The sequence below is a fragment of the Notamacropus eugenii genome, chromosome 1, assembly GCF_028372415.1.
Source record: "Notamacropus eugenii isolate mMacEug1 chromosome 1, mMacEug1.pri_v2, whole genome shotgun sequence".
Classification (NCBI taxonomy): Eukaryota; Metazoa; Chordata; class Mammalia; order Diprotodontia; family Macropodidae; genus Notamacropus; species Notamacropus eugenii.
The window spans coordinates 541893530-541914757 of NC_092872.1; the positions used below are offsets into that span (position 1 = coordinate 541893530).

At 35.9% G+C, this 21228-nt stretch overlaps 1 protein-coding gene across 2 annotated transcripts in view; it reads right to left on the minus strand.

The window, feature by feature from the left end:
• Window positions 1-21228, minus strand: part of EIF2AK2 (eukaryotic translation initiation factor 2 alpha kinase 2) — an 88329-nt gene that overhangs the window by 44715 nt on the left and 22386 nt on the right. For both annotated transcript variants that reach the window (XM_072634165.1, XM_072634164.1), the window contains exons 5-8: window positions 14653-14779; window positions 12775-12944; window positions 2594-2720; window positions 2060-2097 (exon numbers count right to left, since the gene is read on the minus strand). In XM_072634165.1, coding sequence (XP_072490266.1) covers window positions 2060-2097; window positions 2594-2720; window positions 12775-12944; window positions 14653-14779 — 462 coding nt within the window. The remainder of the gene's footprint in view (window positions 1-2059; window positions 2098-2593; window positions 2721-12774; window positions 12945-14652; window positions 14780-21228) is intronic.

The following is a 21228-nucleotide window of genomic DNA, read 5'->3' on the forward strand; positions in this document are numbered from 1 at the left end:
GGTGACAGAGATATCCCAGATGAAAAGCCAGGAGAAAAGAGTGACTACAAAACATCTACAGGCAAAGACTCAAAGAATAATACATCTTAGACATAAATTCAACTAGAATTCCTAGATGAAATGAAGCAAGAGTTTTTAAAAAGTTAAAAATCATTTTATAAATTAAAAAAGAATGCTAGAGAAACGAACTAGAAAAAAGCAACATCTATAGAGGGAAGACTTAGAAGGAGAATTTAAAGCTTAACATGAGATTTTTTTTTAAAAGCCCCTTACTGAAGACTACTCAAAAATTACAATGGACAAAAGAAATTTCCATTTCTTTTTGATGAGAGAATAAGAAATATTAAAACAAAGTCAAGAAATTAAAAAAATAGAAGAACATGTGTCAAGTCAGGCTATGTAACCCTCAGCCAATTACTTATCCTCTTGATAACTTCAAGCAGCTCTGTTCAACTACTAGTAAGCTGAAGGAAAGTTGCTGACCTGCATCGGTACAAGGAATTCCCCTTCCATAAGAAGTATATTCTATGCACAAGATGTGGGAGAGCTGAAATACTAATTCAATGTTGGAAGAACTGTGAGCTAATCCAACCATTCTGGAGAGCAATTTGGAACTATGTCCAAAGGGCTATAAAATGTACATACCCTTTGACCCAGCAATACTACTTTCACCCCAAAGAGATCATAAAAATGGGAAAAGGACCTACATGTACAAAAATATTTATAGTAGCGCTTTTTGTGGTGGCCAAGAACTGGAAACCAAGTGAATGCCCATCAACTGGAGAATGGTTGAGCAAGCTGTGGTATGTGAATATAATGGAATACTATTGTGCTATAAGAAATAACAAACAGGCAGACTTAAGAAATACCTGGACAGACTTACATGATCTGATGCTGAATGAAGTAAGCAGAACCAGGAGAACAATATACACAGTAACAGCCACAGTGTGTGAGGACTGTTTTTGATAGACTTTGATAGGTCACAGCAAGGCAAGGACCTAAAACATTTCTAGAGGACTCATGATGCATCCACATCCAGAGAAAAAACTATGGAGCTGGAATGCAGAATAAAGCAGACTATTTTCTCTTTTGTTATGTTTGATTTTGGCTTTCTCCCATTTGTTTTAATTCTTTTGTGCAACATGACTAATGTGAAAATGTGTTTAATAAGAATGTATGTGTAGAGAGCATATAAGATTGCATGCCATTTTGGGGACAGAAGGGGTAAGGAGGCGGAGAAAATTTAAAACTTATGGAAGTGATCGTTGAAAATTGAAAACAAATAAATTTGAAAAAAAAGGAAGTATATTCTAAATACAAGAATGTTGCTATGGTCATTCTTTCAATACTGACATAGAGTTTGGAACTAAGGCCAAAAGTCACCAAATTCTGCATTTCCTTTGACTCAGCAATTCCCTTTGACTAAGTTTAGACCCCAAAGATCAGGAAAGAGGAAAAGGACTCATACATATAAAAACATTTATTGTAGTTCTTTTTGTAGTGACAAAGAACTGGTAGCTAGGGAGGGTGTCCATTAATTGGGAATAACTGAAAAAATTATAATTTTTTAATATAATGGAATACTATTTGTTCTAAGAAATGACAGAACAGATGGTTTCAGAGAAACCTCTAAACACTTGTGTGAATTATTAAGAATGAAGTAAACAGAGCAAGAACAATTTATTCCATAACAATATTGCAAAAACAAACAACTTTGAAAAACTTAAGACCTCTGATCTTTGAAATGACACACCATAAGAGCAGAATAAAAGAATCATAGACAACTGTGAAATTGTACAATCAATCATTATAAACTTAAAAATAAAAGCAAGCTCTACATAATAAATGGCTACATAAATAGCTGCAGTTTTAGCTATAATCTTTTCCATATATTTTGTCCATTTTATTGTGTGTTTAACATTGGAATTTAAAGAAATAAGAATTTTTAGAAGAAAATAAAATATCTATATGGAAAGAAGCCAAATATTAAAAATAAGTATTTTATGACAGGAAGCAGCAAGTAAAATTTACTAAACAATAAGTATTGCTTCATACTTACGATGCTGATGAACTCAGAGATGTTTTGCTAGAATCAATCTGTAGAGTGGCATAAGCAGAAGGAATTACTGAGGAGAAATACAAAGAACTATATACATAACTCTTGCTCTCCAAAGTGTATCATTGTAAGTTATGGCAGCCAAGTGGCCTAACAGTATCAAATAAAACCAGAGATTTTACAAAAATCTTTTCCATTGGTTGACTGGTTGGTTCGTCTGGAGTTATAAATAGTAAAATCACAGAATTTGGGAGTTGTAAGATCTTCTAATACAGCACATATGTGAAAGAAATCCCAACTATGACATATCCAACAAGTAGAAATCAGCACAGCCTTTTGGCCAGTAGAGTCCCATTGGAATTTTTAATCACATAAAGTATGAACATATGTGCAATTCGCAAGATATAAAATGGAATAAGAAGGAGGGTCTTTATCTCTCTGGACAATAGTCTTGTGGCATCGTAGAAGCAATCTGTCTCAAATCAAATTAAGAAGGAATTTATACACGAAAATTAAGCCAAAAAGCTAGTTAATTACCTGTAAAGTAGCACCTAACCTCATCATCTCACAGGCAATCTTAGCTGCAGCTTGTTTAGCTTCTTTTTTACTAGATCCTGTAGCAGGGCCATAAGATGCATCTCCAATTTTGCATATACAAGAAAAACTAGAATAAAGAACAATGGAAAAAATTATTTGTATCAAAAATGATATGTATCAAAAATAAAATCTAATGCTTTATGGTTTTGCTAAATCAGCTACTTCTGTAAATTAAAACTTCAACCAAACAACATAGAACCAAAGAAATACCAAAATCTGGGAGGGACCTTAGAGATCTCTGTAATAGCAAGCACCCTAGCATACCCAGGATGGCCTGCTAGTACAGGTTCTTTGATCTGCTTTATAAAAGTAAGACAGTTTCAAAGGGGTTAACAATCCTTCTTTAATTAAACATATATAAGTCATGCACTGATTCAGGGGAAAGGTCAACACCCTGAATGTGGAGAAAATACAACCAGAGAAAAAATCAACAGACAGGGTTCCTTACTATCTAAACAAAGTAATACAACCATCTACATACATACACCACTGTATGGGAGAGAACAAATCTCTGAGAAGTGGGGTAAGGGTGGGAGTTCCTTAATAAAAGGCTACTCAGAGTCTTATCCAGGGAATCAAAAAGTCCCTCTCATAAGCAAAACCCCCAAAGCAAAATCTCACCTCAGACTACATGTACACTTTTGGCTAATTAGCTTAGTACCAAAAGGTGGGAAGGTCTTCCTATAAGCAAGCTTCCCAATAAGCAAGTTCTTCCCCTAAGCAAGCTCCTCCTTAGGCAAGTTCCTCTCCCCAAGGCCTTTATGTGACTCAGGATGTATCACAGCTGGGTCAAAGCTCAAAGCAGTAAGGCATCCTTGATTGGACACATGTGGTCAGATAGGCCTATTAATAGATGGGGAAGATCTTCCTGTTCCATCAACATTACAATCTCTAATTAAGCCCATTCATTTTTCAGGTGAGAAAACTAAACTTTTTTTTCACCATTTGTCTCTGTACTTTCTGTGCTGTTTACCTCAAAACCCTCTGGTGTTATTAAAGTGTGATAGCAAGACCTCCAGCACCAAGATAGCAAAGTAAGGAAGGAACCCTCTGAAGCCCTCCCAAGTTTCCCTCCAAACAACTAGAAAACTGACTCATTATTGCTCGAGAAGCAGGGAAGCAGCTTACTAAAATAGCAGGAAAGGTCTCTCTCATTGGGGTGGGAGGGGAGTAAGGTCCAAGAACAGCAGCAGCGGCCAAACTCACAGCAGGGGGCCTGCAGCAAGCTTTTAACCTGAGGCAATCCACCAGGGAAGTTCTGCCCTCCTGTAAGCCAGCAGCTTGTGGAGCACAGCAAGGTCCCACCCCAGCACAAACCACTAGTGAAGCCTTGACTCCATTGCTGACCAGTAGTAAAGTCCTGTCCAGGGGCTGGACAATAGTGAGGCCCTGCTCCTGGAGTCTACCAGCAGAGAGACCCTGTTCCCAAAGCAACCCAGAAGCTGTGCCCCACCTTTAGAGCAGACCAGCCACAAGGTCCCTCCTCCAGGGCTAGCCACCAAATAGACTTTGCTACCACAGCAACCCAGCAGCAAGGCCCCACCTTGAGCAGACCAACAGCTAAACCCTACACCCTAGGGAGGTCAACAGGGAAGCTCCACACCCCAGTACAAGCCAGAAGCAGAAGCCTACCCTCCAAAGCAAGCAGGTAGTCCCTAACACCCAGTGAAAGGGAGTAGTAAGACCAATAGTCCCAGCACAAAAGAGTGGGAGAATGTTGGACCAGAGACCAATTCTCACACAAAGAAACCAAGTTAAAAAAAAAAAAAAGGAAAAAATGAGCAAAAAGCAAACAAACAAACAAAAGAAAAGAATTTGACTATAGAAATTTACTATTGTAATAAGGAAGACTAATGCATAAATTTAGAAAAGGACAACCATGTCAAAATGGTTACGTGGGAAGACTCAAAGAAAAATGCAATTTGGTTTGAGGCACCAAAAGAATCCCTAGAAGAGCTTTAAAAGGAGTTTAAAAGCAAATTTGAGAAGTAGAAGAAATATTGGGAAAAGATATGAGAACAATGCAAGTGAATTGTGAAAAAGGAGTTGATAGCATGGGAAAACATATACAAAAATATACCGAGGAAAATAACTCCTTAAAAAATAAAATTGGCTAAATGGAAAAGGAAATATAAAAGCTCACTAAAGAAAATAATTCTTAAAAATTAAAACTGACCAAGTGGAAACTAATGACTATATCAGACATCAAGACATAATAAAACAAAATCTAAAAGGTAAAAAAATAATAAAAGAAAATGTGAATTTTCTCGATGGAAAAACAAGTGACCTAGAAAATAGATACAGAAGGGATAATATAAGAATATGAGACTACCTGACAGCCACAATTTTAAAAAAAAAGCTTAGACAGTATCTTTCAAAAAATTATCAAAGATAACTGCCCTGCTATATTAGAACCAGAGAACAAAACAGAAATTGAAAAAATCCACCAATCACCACCTGAAAGAGATCCAAAATGAAAACTCTCAGGAACATCATACCCAAATTCCTGAGCTCAAAGATCGAAGAGAAAGTACTGCAAACAACCAAAAAGAAAGAATTCAAATATTGTGGAGCTACAGTCAGGATTATACAGGATTTGGCAGCATCCACATTACAGCACTGCAGGGCTTGGAATATGATATAATAGAAGGCAAAGGAGTTAGGATTATAACCAAAAGCAAAACTGAATATAATCTTTCAGGCAAAAAGTGGATATTTAATGAAAGAGGTGATTTTCAAGTATTTCTAATTAAATAACCAAAGCTAAATAAAAAAATTTGACCACTAAATACAAGGCTCAAGGTAAAAAAGAAACAAGAAAGAAAAAACATGAGAAATTCAATAAGGTTAAATTATTTATATGGCAAAATAATATTTGTGCCTCTTAAGGATATTATTACAAAAACAATTAGAAAGACAGAAGGTATGGATATAGAGTGACTGATAGGATGATACCAAGTAACAACAACAAAATAAAAAGGTGAGAAAGAAAATTGCACTGGAAAAAGGAGGGGGGGGGAGATTAAATGAAGTAAATTATCCCACATAAAAGAGTCATGAAAGACCTATTACAATGGAGAGGAAGATGGGGGGGATGTGTGGCAGGAAAAGTTTAAGCTTTAGTCTCATCAAAATTGTCTCAAAGAGGGAATAACATACACACTCAATGTGATACAGAAATCTTTCTTAAGGAAGTAAAAAAAGAATGGGGATAATAAAAGAGGGAGGGAGGACTGATAAAAGGAAGGTTATATTGGGGAAGCTGGTGGTCAGAAGTAAAGCACATGTGAAGAGGGAATAAGAGAGAGGGGGATAAACAAATGAAAAATAGCACAGAGGGAAATACAGTTAGTTATCATAACTACAAATGTGAATGGGATGAATTCATCCACAAAATGGAAACTGACAGCAGAATGGATTAAAAAACAGAATCCTACAATATGTTGCTTACAAGAAACACATCTGAAGCAGAGAGACAGGGTAAAGGTAAGGGGCTGGAGCAGAATCTACTACGCTTAAGCTAAAGCAAAGAAAGCAGGGATAGCAATCATGATCTCAGACAAAGCAAAAGCAAAAATAGCTCCAATTAAAAGAGATAAAGAAAGAAAACTATGTCTTACGAAAGACACCATAGACAATGAAGTCATATCAAAACTAAACATATATGCTCCAAATGGCAAAGCATCTAAATTTTTAAAGAAGTTGAATAAGTTACAGGAGTATATAGATAATAAAACTGTACTATTGGGGGACCTTTTCCCTCTCAGAACTAGACAAATCTAATCCAAAAATAAGCAAGAAAGAAGTTAAGGATGTAAATAAAATTCTGGAAAAGCAAGATATGATAGATCTCTGGAGAAAACAGACTGGAAATAGAAAGGAATACCTTTTTTCAGTAGCACATGGCACCTACACAAATATTCACCATGTACTAAGACAGAAAAACCTCACAACCAAATGCAGAAAAGTAGAAATAGTAAACACACCCTTTTCAAACTATAACGCAATAAAAATTACATCCAATAATGGACAATGGAGAGATTAAAAATTAATTGGAAATTAAATAATCTAATCCTAAGAAGTTGGTCAAAGGACAAGTCATAGAAACAATCAATAATATTTCATTAAAGAAAATGACAACAATGAAATAATCTACCAAAATGTATTGGATAAAGCCAAACTGGTAATTAGGGGAAATTTTATATCTCCAATTGCTTACATCAACAAAAATGGAAAAAGAGCATATCAATGAATTACGTATGCAGTTTGAAAAAACAGAACAACAAAGTAAAAATTCTCAATTCAACACCAAATTGGAAATCCTGAAAATCAAAGGAGAGATTAATAAAACTGAAAGAAAGAAAACTATTAAACTAACAAATAAAACTATTTATGTAAAATCAATAAAATAGATAAACCACTGGTTTAGATTTAGAAAAGGAAAGAAGAAAACCAAATTACCAGTATCAAAAATGAAAGGGGTGAATTCACCACCAATGAGGAGAAAATTAAGACAACTGGAGCTATTTTGCCCAATTATATGCCAATAAATTTGTCAATCTAAATGAAATGGATAAATATTTACAAAAATATAAATTAGCTAGGTTAAGAGAAGAAGAAAAAAATACTTAACCCAATCATAGAAAAAGAAACTGAACAAGCCATCAATGGACTTCCTAGGAAAAAATTCCCAGAACTAGATGGATTCACAAATGAATTCTACAAAACATTTAAAGAATGATTGATCCCAATGCTATATCAACTATTTGGAAAAACAGGCAAAGAAGGAGTCCTTCCCCATAAAATCAGGGTGAAACAAGGATGCCCATTATCATCATTGTTATTTACTATTGCACTAAAAATATTAGCAGTAGCAATAAGAGAAGAAAAAGAAATTAAAGAAGTTAGAATAGGTAATGAGGAAACAAAACTATCACTCTATGCAGATGACATGATGTTATACTTAGAAAATCCTAGAGAATCAAATAAAAAACTACTTAAAATTATTAACAACTTTACTAAAGTTGCAGGATAAAAAATAAGCCCCCATAAATCATCAGCATTTTTATATATTACAAAGTCCAACAGCAAGAGATAGAAAGAAAAATTCCATTTAAAATAACTGTTAGATAATATAAAATACTTGGGAGTCTACCTGCCAAGACAAATCCAAGAATTATACGAACACAACTATAAATCACTTTTCACACAAATAAAGTCAGATCTAAAGAATTGTAAAAATATTAATTATTTATAGGTAGGCCGAGCCAGTATAATAAAAATTACAATTCTACCTAAATGAATCTATTTATTCAGTGCCATATCAATCAAACTACGAAAAATTATTTTATAGAACTGGAAACAAATAAATTTCGTCTGGAAGAACAAAAATTCAAGGATATCAGAGGAATCAATTTAAAAAATGCTAAACAAGGTGGTCTAGCAGTAATTATTAAAACAATGTGGTACTCACTAAAAAACACAATGGTCGATCAGTGGAATAGCTTAGGTACAAATTACATTATAGTAAATGACCATAGTAATCTAGCATACGATAAACCCAAAGATCTAAACTTTTCGAACAAAAACTCATTATTTGACAAAAACATTATTGGGAAAACTGGAAGACAGTATGGCAAAAACTAGGTATAGACCAACATTTCACATGATACACCAAGATAAGGTCAAAATGGGTACATGATTTATGCCGAAAGGATGATACCATAAGCAAATTAAGAGAGCATGGAACAGTTTATCTGTCAGATTTATGGATAAAGGAAGAATTTAGGACCGAAGAAGATGTAGAGAGCATTACAAAACGTAAAATAGATAATTTTGATTATATAAAATTTTAAATTTGTTTAAATTAAATTTGCACATACAAAACCAATATACCAAAATGTAAGGAAAGTACAAGTCTGGTGGGGAGGAACGGGGAATTTGCAACAAGTCCCTCTGATAAAGGCCCCATTTCTCATATATATATAGAACTGAGTCAAATTTTATAAAAATACAAGTCATTCCCCAAATGGTAAGTGGTCAAAGGATATGAATGAACAGGCAATTTCCAGACAAAGAAATTAAAGCTATCTATAGTCATATGAAAAAACGCTCTAAATCACTACTGATCAGAGAAATGAAAATTAAGGCAACTCTGAGGTACCACCTCACACCTATCAGAGTGGCTGATGTGACAAAAAAGGAAAATGTTGGATGTTGGAGGGGATTTGGGAAAACTGGGACACTAATGCACTGTTGGTAGACTTGTGAACTGATCTAACCATTCAGGAAAGCAATTTGGAACTATGCCCAAAAGGCTATAAAACTTGATATACCTTTTTATCCAGCAATACCACTGCTAGGTCTATATCTCAAAGACATCCAACAAAAGGGGAAAGGACCAATTTGTACAAAAATTTATAGCAGTTCTTTTTATGGTGGCTAAGAACTGGAAATCAAAGGGATGTCCATCAATTGGAAAACAGCTAAAAAAGCTGTGGTATATGATTGTAATGAAATGCAATTGTACTGTAAGAAATGACAAGCAGGATGATTTCAGAAAAACCTGGAAAGACCTACATGAACTGATGCATGGTGAAGTGAATAGAACCAGAAGAACATTGTGCAAGTACAGCAATATTGTTTGAAGAACTGTGAATGACAGCTATTCTCAGCAATACAATGATCCAAGATAATTCCAAAGGACTAATGGTGAAGCATACTATCTACCTCCATAGACAGAACTGATATTGACTGAATAAAGACTATTTTTTACTATTTTTAGGCTATTTTTTACTTTCTTTCAATTTTTCTTTTATTGAGTCTTTTTGTACAAAATGGCTAATATGGAAATGTTTTACATAATTGCACATATCTGATTCCTTACTAACTCAGGGAGGGGGTAGGAAAGGGAGAGAGGAAAAAATAGAATTTGAAATTCAAAACCTTAAATAAAAATACTTTTAAAAATTGGGGAGAAAAAGTACAATTACAACCTCACTTCACATTGCCATCATGGTCTTTTCCAGCAAATACTCAAAGAAGTGGGCAGGTCTACCTTATTTCATAATTTCATAAATTAACTAGCAATTGAATAATGACACCAAAAAAAAGAAAGAAAAGAGCATCAATGAAACATTTTTAAAAATATACCAAAGAGAGGAGGGAGTTCAGAAGGAATAGTACATGTTTGTGCTAAATTTATTATCTACTCTAAAAATACACTGAATGGAATAGAGATATGCTGTTTTATATACAGTCCTCTTAATCAGCACTTTGTATGTGGAAATTATTTTTGCCAAATTCATAATAACAAAAAAATTACTTTTTAAAAAAATTCTGCTAAGGGTGTGTGCTTTCAGATTTGTAATCAAATTTATCTTCTGTTGGCAGTTAGATGGTACAGTGGATAGAGCACTGAGCTTGAAATAGGAAAGACTCATCTTTCTGAGTTCAAATCCAGCCTCAGGTCAACACTTATTAGCTGTGTGATCCTGGGAAAGTAACTTAACCCTGTTTGCCTCAGTTTCTTCATCTGCAAAATGAGCTGGAGAAAAAAATGGTAAACCACTCCAGTATCTTTGCCAAGAAAACCCCAAATGGGGTCACAAAAGTCAGACACAAATGAAATGAATGAACAACTACCTTTTATTTCCAGCAGAGGTTCAAACTCCACATAATACTCTCTTTGCTCTAAGGAAGTCACAGTTTCCCTTCTGTATATATTAAGGTAGAGAATCTCAAGGGAAAATAGTTATGAAGGGAAGACACAGACATTTCAGAGTTCCACAGTTGTTAGGAAAACCAGCATGCTTAGTGGGCAGAGTACTAGATTCAGAGTCAAGAACAATGAAGTTTGAATCCTGCATCTGATGTTCACCAGCTATATGACCATGAGGAACCTTAAAAAAAAGGGAACAATGGTGGTTGTGAATTATGTTGATTCTGTTTAGTTTGGTGTAGTAGTTGTGTATATTATAGCCTGAATACTTTTTTTTTTAAAGGAGAATCAGAAAGCACCAGACATCACGAACAACAATGCAATGTGACAGAAAATGCACTTGATAATTGATGTGATGGATACTGACAAAGCTGTCATTTCCTACTCAGCTCTCCATATGTGTAGTCAATTCCATGACTGGTTAGAGCAGGGACATATCAATTACCACTCAATGCTCCAATTTCCTAATTTATGAAACAGAGATAATAATAAGATCACAAATTTAGAGCTGGAATGAACTTTAGAAACATCTAGTCCAACTCCTCCTACTTTTATGAATGAGCCCCTAAAGATTAAGTGGCTTGCCTAAAGTTACATAGGTAATTAGTGAACACAGTAGGATCTGAAACCAGTGACGTCTTGCTCCAATTCCAGTGCTTTCCACTATATCACACTTTCTGATCATAGCACCTATATATACTTAAGGTCTGCAAAGTATTTTCTACACAAGATCTCATTTGGTCCTCACAACAATCCTGTGTAGTAGGCATTATTCTTATCACCATTTTATAAATCAGGAAACTGGGGCTTAGAGAGGGTTAAATGACTTTCCCAGGGTTACATAGTTATTAAGTATCAAAAGCAGGATTTAGGGCTGGATCAGCCTGATTCCCAGTCCAACAAAATTGCTAGGTCACTAGGTCATCGTAATATCTACATCACTGGGTTTCATGAGGATCAAATGAGGTAATACACATAATGTACTTCACAAACTTTTATGTTCTATGTCAGCTGTGGTTAATTTGCCCAGGATTTTCAATAATCCCAAGTGCTTGCTGCCACAAAAGACCATCTTATTATGCTTCATGTCTGTAAATTATGAAACATCATGACTTCAGAGGAGTCAAAGTTAGCAGGCAATGGAAAGATACACAGATATTTAAATAGGCTGCAGTACCTTGCCAATGGTGATTTGCATATACAAGAAATGGTATAAAAGATATATGACCAAGGACATTTGACCAGTAAAGGGGGAAGACAGAAATTTAGTGAGGAGATATAACAGATAGAACAGTCCAGGTGCTACAAGGCGTAACTTTAGAATAGTACCCAGAGGATGACCTCCAGCACATTCAGATGGCCCTCTGGGAGGATTTATGGAAGGGGAAGGACAAAAATCATCTAGGTCAGTGTGAAAGCATGAAGGATGGCAATCTGGATCAGAGAAGGAAGTATCTACACTGACAAGATCAAGGATTCATTTAAGTAAGTCATTTACGACAAGCCCTTTTCTCTGTTATGATAGTCCATTTCTGGGTTTGAGAAAGAGAAAAAGAGCTCATGCTTAAGGAGAATTTATCCAGCTATAACTTACTGATATCAAACCAAAAGATACAAAAAGGGCATATCTCTGTCTATGACATCGACATTCAGGTCCCCGTATCAAAAAGATGTACTAGGACACTTCTGGTGTCCAACCAAAAGGTATTCCACCCTTCCAAGATTCAAGAATGATTTGAGTAGATCCTGAACCCTAGGACTTACAGTGAGTGAACAAACCATTTACCCTTCACAAATGCACCAACCTAGTGGAAACAAACCCTGGGCTCCTTTATGAGAAGTAGCATGGTAAAGTGGGTAGAGGGCTTGCAGTCCAGAATATGGTCTAAAAATTCTAAGCTTACTCAGTCACCTTTTCCATCATTTTTCCTCCAACACGGCAGAAGCAGAAAGAAGCCATCTAGGAATGAGGACCATTTAAAAAATTTCGTTGTTTTAATGGTTTCCATGGCTCCTCTCCCCCCCTAAAAAAAAAAAAAAGTTCGCCACCTAGCGACTGTTGTTCTGGTGATATGCCTCTCCATAATTAGATAGGTTGGTTCTCCAAAAAAAAAATTCTATTACTTGGATGATATTTTAAGGCTGTCCAGCAGGGGGAAATCAGTCAAAGCTTACACTCTGCTGGCAAAGCTTTTACAAACCTAAGGCAGGAATGGGGAACCTCCATGCCACAGAGAAGCATATGAGTAAGATTTTGTGGAGTCTTTCCACACATCATAATAAAAAATGAAGAGTAAAATTCTTAGAATTTCTAAAACACAAACCATGAAAAGAAAAATTATATTGTTGTTAAGACAGAAGCAAGCATTGAATAAAGGGGAGGACCAAAATAATCCCTCACCTTGGAAGTCCAGAAGGTTCCAATTTTAATTGTATTTGGAAATCCAGAACCAATCCCTTCTTTTGTGTATACTGGTTCAGAGGATCAATATAATTTGTTCGGAGTGCTGTTTTGCTTTCTGTGACTCTTGAGTGCTGAGGTGGTTGAGATGGCATAAAAGAGCTCATATCCTACAAAGTAAAAACATTTTAGAGGGTTTGTTTCACTCTTCAAAGTTTTTCCTCCCTAAATGAGGTGACTGCATGAACAGTACAAAACATGACCTGGACTTCTGGGGTCATGTGAACAACACGACGGAGGACTAGACATTTTCTCCAATCCCCATGACCTCTCAAACCACTCCAAATCAGAAATTATGTGCCAAAGATAAAACAACTTGTTCCATGGTCTGTTCTACGCTCAAAAATACCTTCATTATAGTGTTAAAGTTTTTTGTCCTGTCATGTTCTTCTGGAAGATATATGATTCCATGATCTACGATACCCAGAATCCAAAATAAAAATAAAAAAAACCCTCATGAACTGATGCTCACTGACCCTGAGATCATTCATCACCTCTCCCCCATCTCCCACACTGCCGGCAAGAAGGCTGAACCAGCAGAACCAAAGACTTGGCACAGGCTTAATCAAAATCCACCCCTGCACAACATTCTCTACTCCCTCTTTCCAGGGCTATGGAGATGTTGGTTCAAGGCTGTAGAAGTTTGCTTGGGTTTCAACAGCCAGCTGGGCCACAGGCCTTCTGAAGCAGAAGACTAGTGGGGATTACAACCTAGAAGCACCAGCGCTGCAAAGCTCTGAACTGCTGGTACCAGGGAAAACAGGCTCTAAATTACCAAAGCTAGGAAAAGTAGACTTGGAGCTGCTGATATCACGTCAAAGAATTAAGGAACAGAGAGACACAGGTCACCAGGATTGGACACTGTGCATGTGGAGAGTTGTATAGCACTCCACCAAGTGGAAGCTAGTTCTGATCAACCAAAAGTCAGTTGAGGAAGAGACCTAAGCTGGAGAACCATGAATGGGAGCTACTGTTAGCTATTGTTGCTGCTATAAATTAGCCTTTGTGAGTTATATTTCATCTCCGGCCAAAAATCTGCTATTCCTTTAAAAATTAAAATTTATTCTCAGAAACCATCTTAAATCTTAGACACTAATTTCCCAGATCTGCCTTTCTTTTCAGAAGCTGTTGCCTTCAATTAGCAAGAACAATGAAAATTCTTCCTTTACTCCCAAGATCTTCATAATTCTTAGAATCATCATTAACTATGCATTGCATTCCAGGGTCCTTCTGGGCAGTATTATTTCTAGTCACATGTGTCACCAGAGGTAGGTAGTCATTCATTTCAATAAGCTGAGAAGTTTTCTGAAACATACTATTGGTCTCAGGAAAAGAGCAGATATCTCTGTTATTGTTGTCAAGTAAACAAATATTCCTCATCAGGAAATCACCAGGTGCCACCACTCATATTTTCTTACTTTCCTTCTTACTGGGTAAGTTCCAATTAATGGCACTTGTGGGTCCACATTCATTATCACCAGCTGTATTCTTCTCAGAAGGTTGAGCTCCCTTCTCTTCAAGCAAAACCTTATAAATACCACTTGACTTATTCTGTGTTTTTTCCCCTTTTGTTCAATGTTTCATATTCTTCCAACTTCATTATTATCAAGATTCCTATCTACCTTTTCTGATAATCCAGGCATGAAGCAGAGTCCATGCAAAGACTCTGAGAGAGGACAGAGATGGGAACCTGCTCTGTCCCACATACCATCTAGAACAGTATTCTTATTAAAAATTTTACAGGAGATTCTGATAAGCTTCATCCCCAAACCAACTTAAAAGGAAATTCAGATAGAAAGAAAAGAGAAGGTAACATACCTGTGAATTGCTGGCTAATATCAATTGCTCATATGCTTTCTTGGCTGCAGATTGTTTTGCCTCTTGTTTATTAGATCCCCAACCAACATCATACAGTTTATTCCCAACCTTGCATTGACAAGAAAATCTAGAAAAAACAATGGAGAATAATAATGATGATAATATTTAATATGCTAAATATTAATAAGAATATTTAATATTGATGCTTTGTTTTACAAATTGCTTTACACCTATTATCTCATTTTATCCTTACAACAATCCTGTAAGGTAAGTGCTAGTATTATCCCCACTTTATAAATGAGGAAACTGAGGTTCAGAGAGGTTAAATGCCTTTGCCCAGAGTTATATAGCTGATAAGTTCTGAAACAGGATTCAAACTCAGTTCTTTCTGACTACAATTCCAACACTCTATCTACTACTTCATCTAGATGATTACTTATACATCAATAGATCTCAAACTAAAATCTCTTTTCTTTAATGTTCCAGAACCATAGAATCTCAGGATTTGAGAGTTAGTATGCCAGCTATCATCTAGTCCAACCTAAAATAATCCCCATTATCATATACTTATAAAATACCATCAATTCAATTAAGTAATTATTAAGTGTCTGCTGTATTCAGAGCACTGTGCGAGGCACTGAAGGAGACACAAACTTTAAACCAGTCATGGTCCCTGTTCTAATGGAGTTCACAATTTAGTAAGGGGGCATCACAGAACCCCCCAAAAAATTCCACAATACAATACAAGTACAGGAGAAAGGCAGAAGCAATATGTTATATGAGATCAGAGGGAAAAATGTCACTAATGACTGTGGAGATCAGTGAAGTCTTCCTAGGAAAGTTCATATTTAAAGGCTTCAGAAGAAGAGTTGGACTTCAAGGATTAGCAGGATTCAAGAGGCAGTGGGAGTGAAAAGGAAGAAATTTGGACACAGGGCACTAGTAGTAGATTAGGCACTTCTAGAAGATGCATTTAACCAATCAATCAACAAGTATTTATTAAGGACCTGCTATGTCCCAGGCATTATGCTAGGTGCTGGAGATACAAGCACAAAGAATGAAATCATCCATATTCTCAAAGAACTTGCATTCTTTTTTTCAAAATTTTTTAATTAATTAAATTATTTTATTTGTTTTCAGTGTTCGACAATCACTTCCATATATCTTAGATTTTTTTCCTCTCCCTCCCCCTCTTTTCCCACTTCCTGCCCACTCCCTCCCTAAGATGGCACACAATCTTATATAGGTCCTACACACACATTCCTATTAAATACATGTTGCACAGAAGACTTAAAATGAATGGGAGAAACCATAAAACAAAACAAAACATAACACAAGAGAAAATAGTCTGCTTCATTCTGTGATCCAATTCCATAGTTTTTCTCTGGATGTGGAAGGCATTTTGCCTTAAGAGTCCATTGGAAATTTTTTAAGTTTTTGCATTGCAATGAAGTACTAAGTCTACCAGAAGAATTCTTTGCACACTGTGTTTGTTGGTGAGTACAAAGTTCTCCTGGTTCTGCTCCTTTCACTCAGCATCAGTTCATATAAGTTCTTCCAGGCCTCTCTGAAGTCTTCCTGTTCATCGTTTCTCATAGTATAGCAGTGTTCCATTACATTCATATACCACAACTTGTTCAGCCATTCCTCAATTGATGGGCATCCCCTTGATTTCCAGTTTTTGGCCACCACAAAAAGAGCTGCTATAAATATTTTTGTACATGTGGATCCCTTTCCCATTTCTATGATCTCTCTGGCATAGAGTCCCAAAAGAGATACTCCTAGGTCAAAGGGGATGCACATTTTTGTAGTCCTTTGGGCATAGAAGAACTTGTATTCTAATGGAGATCATAACTTTTTCTTTCATCTCCAGTTTTATCTTAAGTAACAATTCACTGAACGTATCCTTGTATCCTGAAAAAATTTCTGAAAACAATTTCGAGGTGAGATATAGATGTAGGCATGGAAGCAGGAATGCAGGTAGGGGAAAATTCATTTGAAGAGACAAGTTTGACTCTAGTTTAGAGAACACAAAGGGATAATAACATGAGATAATGTTGCAAAGGTAGGATGGTGTCATATTCTCAAGTCAGGTTAAGGAATTTGATGAGTTTAATTTGGAAGACAATAAGAACTACTACAAAAGAGTGACAACAATAAGGAAACTGGGCACTCTTTCTATTATATCAAACTACTTCTCTGGTAATGAGGAAGATAAGTTTGGTTGCAGCATGAAGGATAGGTTCCCAAAGATGACTTTGTGGGATAAAGTTCATTTTCCATTTAGGAAAGACAAGGGATCATCTCAGCTTGCAGAGGTGGGAGACAATGGATTTGGAGCACTGCATACAATCAGAATTTGTAGAACACTGTGTATAGTCAGAATTTTTTGAGGTGTTTGGCCAAAATTTTTTTTCCTCTTTTCTATTTCTTGTTATATGAGATGACTCTGGGATGGAGGAAGAGGAAAAAGACATGCTGAGAAATGTAGATTATATAAAAACAAATGATATCACCAAAAACTAAATTTAAATAAATAACCTGTGCTCTATAGTTTAAAATTTCCAATAGTGTGACTGAATTGTTTTTATGTAAACGACTAAACTTGTTTGTGCTAGCCTGTTTCCATCCTCCAAGCAATTTCCAACTTTCCCTTCTACTTTATTGGAAGTCTTGGGTCATATTTAACAAGCAGAAATCACAGGAACATGACTATTTTGATCATAAAACCTAATCCTTTGGATGAAAATTTGTTAAGTAATATTGTTAAGTTTTTAATTCTAGAGCACTAGTCACATGAAAAAATGAATCTCAGCTCAGATACTCTGAATTGATAGGAGTTCTTTATCTTTTTGCAAAATCATAACCCTTGGCTCAAAGAGCCAATTGCATAGGACTCTCCTCATTTGTGGAGATTAATTACTCAATGCCCTGTGCTTGTATGAAAGGTGGGAGGAATTGGTGGGAGTTAGAGAAAACACAGATTTGGTCAGGCTTCCAGCTTTGAGAGAGAAGATGCACCATTCCAACATCTCTTTAAGATCCTGAAGGGAGAGAAAGATTCTGAAAAGAAGCTGACATGTAGAGAAACAGACAATCTTTATCAAGTCCAGATCTTCAACCTGCTACACTAGAGACTTTGGGGAATTTCCCCTTGGGTAAGAACTGAGATTCTCTTAATTCAGTTGAGTAATCTCACTCCTAGTGGGAGAGTTCATTCACTCTGTATTTTTTGGTATATATTCTCCTATATATACTTTCTCTGATTTCTGTTTTGCTATCGACTTTGAGAAATGAGGTTATTTACTACTTGTTATGTGTGTTTATTAGGGAATTGGATCTTGGTGGGAAGGGGTTCAAGCTTTGGATATTTAGATTGGAGCTTTCCTTTCCCATTAAAAGATATCTTTACCAACAGTGCAACTTGAACCTCAAAATTACTTCCCCTAAACTAACAATATTTAAGAGAGCAAACAGATAAAATCCTAGCCTGGAACTTCTTTTCTCTTAGGAAAAGCAGAGTTGCCAGCATTTGGCCTTACCTCTTGCCTTCCTTCCTGGCAGCAATCAAAATCTCCTTTGGAGAACAGTGGGAGGAGGAGATGCTAGAAACATCTATCCTTACCTCCTTGTGACATACATCTAGACAAACGTTGGCACACAACATCTACATGGGCAAAACACATGCCCTTATACATCCTTGTGTGCATGTCTACACTACCTAAGATGTCATCTGTCTACATGGAGGACACTGGAGAGCTACTTCCAGGAGAATCATCGTGACAAAGAACATAAGAAAAATACATATGCATAGACATTCTGTATGCATAGACATTTTGTAACTGGTTCTGGTCAGCTAATCATGTGATGAAACAGGAGCATCTTGATTAACTGTGAAGTTATTCAAAACACTTCAGTGTCCTCCATTTTGCCTCAGAACTGCTGGGAAAGCTCAGCAACAAATAAAGGAAGTGTAGCTTATGATCTCATGATTTTGAAAGCCCCAAAGCTTATACAGCTTATATAAATATTAGATATTATTATTACAATTACTAGTATTATTATTGCTTTGGGGTAGGGGAGGGGCATTACTTTAACAATACCACCACCATGATATAAATAGGGCTTGTTCTATATCACCTGTTCTGATAGTCCTGAAGAGTCAATCAGAAGAGAACCAAGGCCCAAATACTGGTTCAGCCTTTAAATATCTATGCAAGAGTTGTGTGACCCTCAGAAAATCACTTAACTTTTGAGTCTCAATTTGCTCAAGCAGCAAACATGTATTAAATATTTGTTTGTGCAAAGCATTATAGCAGGATCTAGGTATACAAGGGTAAAAACAAAAGGTTTTAATTCCTCAATAGTCATTTTTACTCTCTTTTTTCCCTAGCCCAAATGACATTCTCCCTTGCAGAAAAGGGGAAAAAGAGGAAAATAAGAGTTGAATATTTCTGTGATTTCTCCATTGATCCATGCTCCACTGATTAGTAGTTCAAATGGACACTGAACATTGGTCCTGTCCCTTTCTGGATTCCCTTTTCTTCCTGAACATTGACCAAAAATATATTCATTGCCAGCCTCCGACCATTCTGAGCTTTGGTATGCCTGACACTATTCTTATAGGTCAGGGTCACACTTTTATATTCATCCTTAGTTACCTGCCCTTAATTCTATCATCTACACATGAATTTTAAAAATTGAAATTGACTTCTGAATCCATAGTGCACCCTCTCTGTTTGCCTTACCTCTTCCTAATTGAAATTATTTATGTTTTCAGAATTTTTGCCTCATTTCTTCCTCACTGAAATTATTTATGTTCTCAGTATTTCATTTTTTTAGAATTTCCTATCCCTTTTTGTCTCACACCTTCTATGGAGTTTTAGCATGAAAAATCCTACCCATTCTTTCTCTTAACCCTTTAAAATCTGCTGTCACAAAATAAAATCTATTCAATAGGGAGGAAACAAACATTTACCGAGCACTTACTATGTGCCAGGCATTGTGTTAAGAGACTTACAATTATTATCTTATTTCATCCTTGCAACAACCCTAAAAGGTAGGGGCTATTATTCCCATTTTAGAGTTGAGGAAACTGGGGCAAGTAGAGTTTAAGTGACTCGATCAAAGTCACATAGCTAAGTGTCTGAGGACTGATTTGAACCCAGGTCTTCATGTGTAGAAAAGACTTTGGATTCTACAATAAGGAAGTAAATATTGACCTTTTGGGAAGCAGTTTCACCACAGTGATAGAGGAGAAGTCAGAAAAAGAATCACGATAATCCACTCAAAGTCTCATAGGAAATAACAAAACATAGATTCAAACCTATGTCCTCTGATTACAAATCTATCACTTAATAAATGCCCTTGATAAGTGCATGTTGAATTGGAATAAACTAAATTCTACTTTTGAGTCATTTCCTATATACCAAGAACTAATGACCCTGCCCAACTAAAAGGCCATCTCCTTTCCTTTACTCAAACAGTTCTTGAAATCCACCTTTCTTCATTGAATCTTCAGGACAAAAGAAAGTGGAAGAGAGACAGTGGGTAGTGAAGAAATGGAGCCATCCAGTAAATATAACATTTTCTAGGAGTTTATCAGGGTTATAAAGAAAAACAACTTTAAAGGCTTAACATCTGATTGATGTAATGGCAAACCAATGAGGCAACTAATGACTTCTGGCATGGATATCCATGGTTTCTTTCTTACCTTAGACCAACATCTCACACCATACACAAAGATAAGATCAAAATGGGTATATGATTTAGACATAATAGGTGACACCATAAGCTAAATTAGAAGAACAAAGAATAGTTTACCTGTCAGATCTATGGATAAGATAGATACAAGAGATACAAACAAACAAGAGATAGAGAATATTATGAAATGCAAAATGGATAATTTTGATTACACTAAATTAAAAAAGGTTTGCACAAACAAAACCAATGCAACCAAGATTAAAAGGAAAGAAGATGGAAACAATTTTTACAGCAAATGTTTCTGGTAAAGGCCTCATTTCTCAAATACATGGGGAAATGAGTCAAATTTATGAGTTATCTCCCAACTGATAAATGGTCAAAGGATATGAACAGCCAGTTTTCAGATGAAGAAATTAAAGCTATCTATGGTCATATAAAAACACTCTAAATCACTATTGATTATAGAAATACAAATTAAAATAACTCTGAGGTACCACTTCACACCTATCAGATTGGCTAATATGACAGAAAAGGAAAATGATAAATATTGGAGAAGAGATGGGAAAATTGGGACACTAAGGCATCATTGGTGGAGTTGTTAACTGATCTAACAATTTTGGAGAGCAATTTGGAACTATGCCCAAAGGGCACTCAAACTGTGTATAGTCTTTGATCCAGTAATACCAACACTAGATCCCAATACTATATTCCAAAAAGATCATAATAAAGGAAAAAGGATCTACATGTACCAAAATATTTATAGCAGCTCTTAAGTGGCAGCAAAGAATTGGAAATTGAGGGAATGTCCATCAATTGGGGAATGGATGACCAAGTTGTGGTATATGAATGTAATGGAATACTACTGTGCTACAA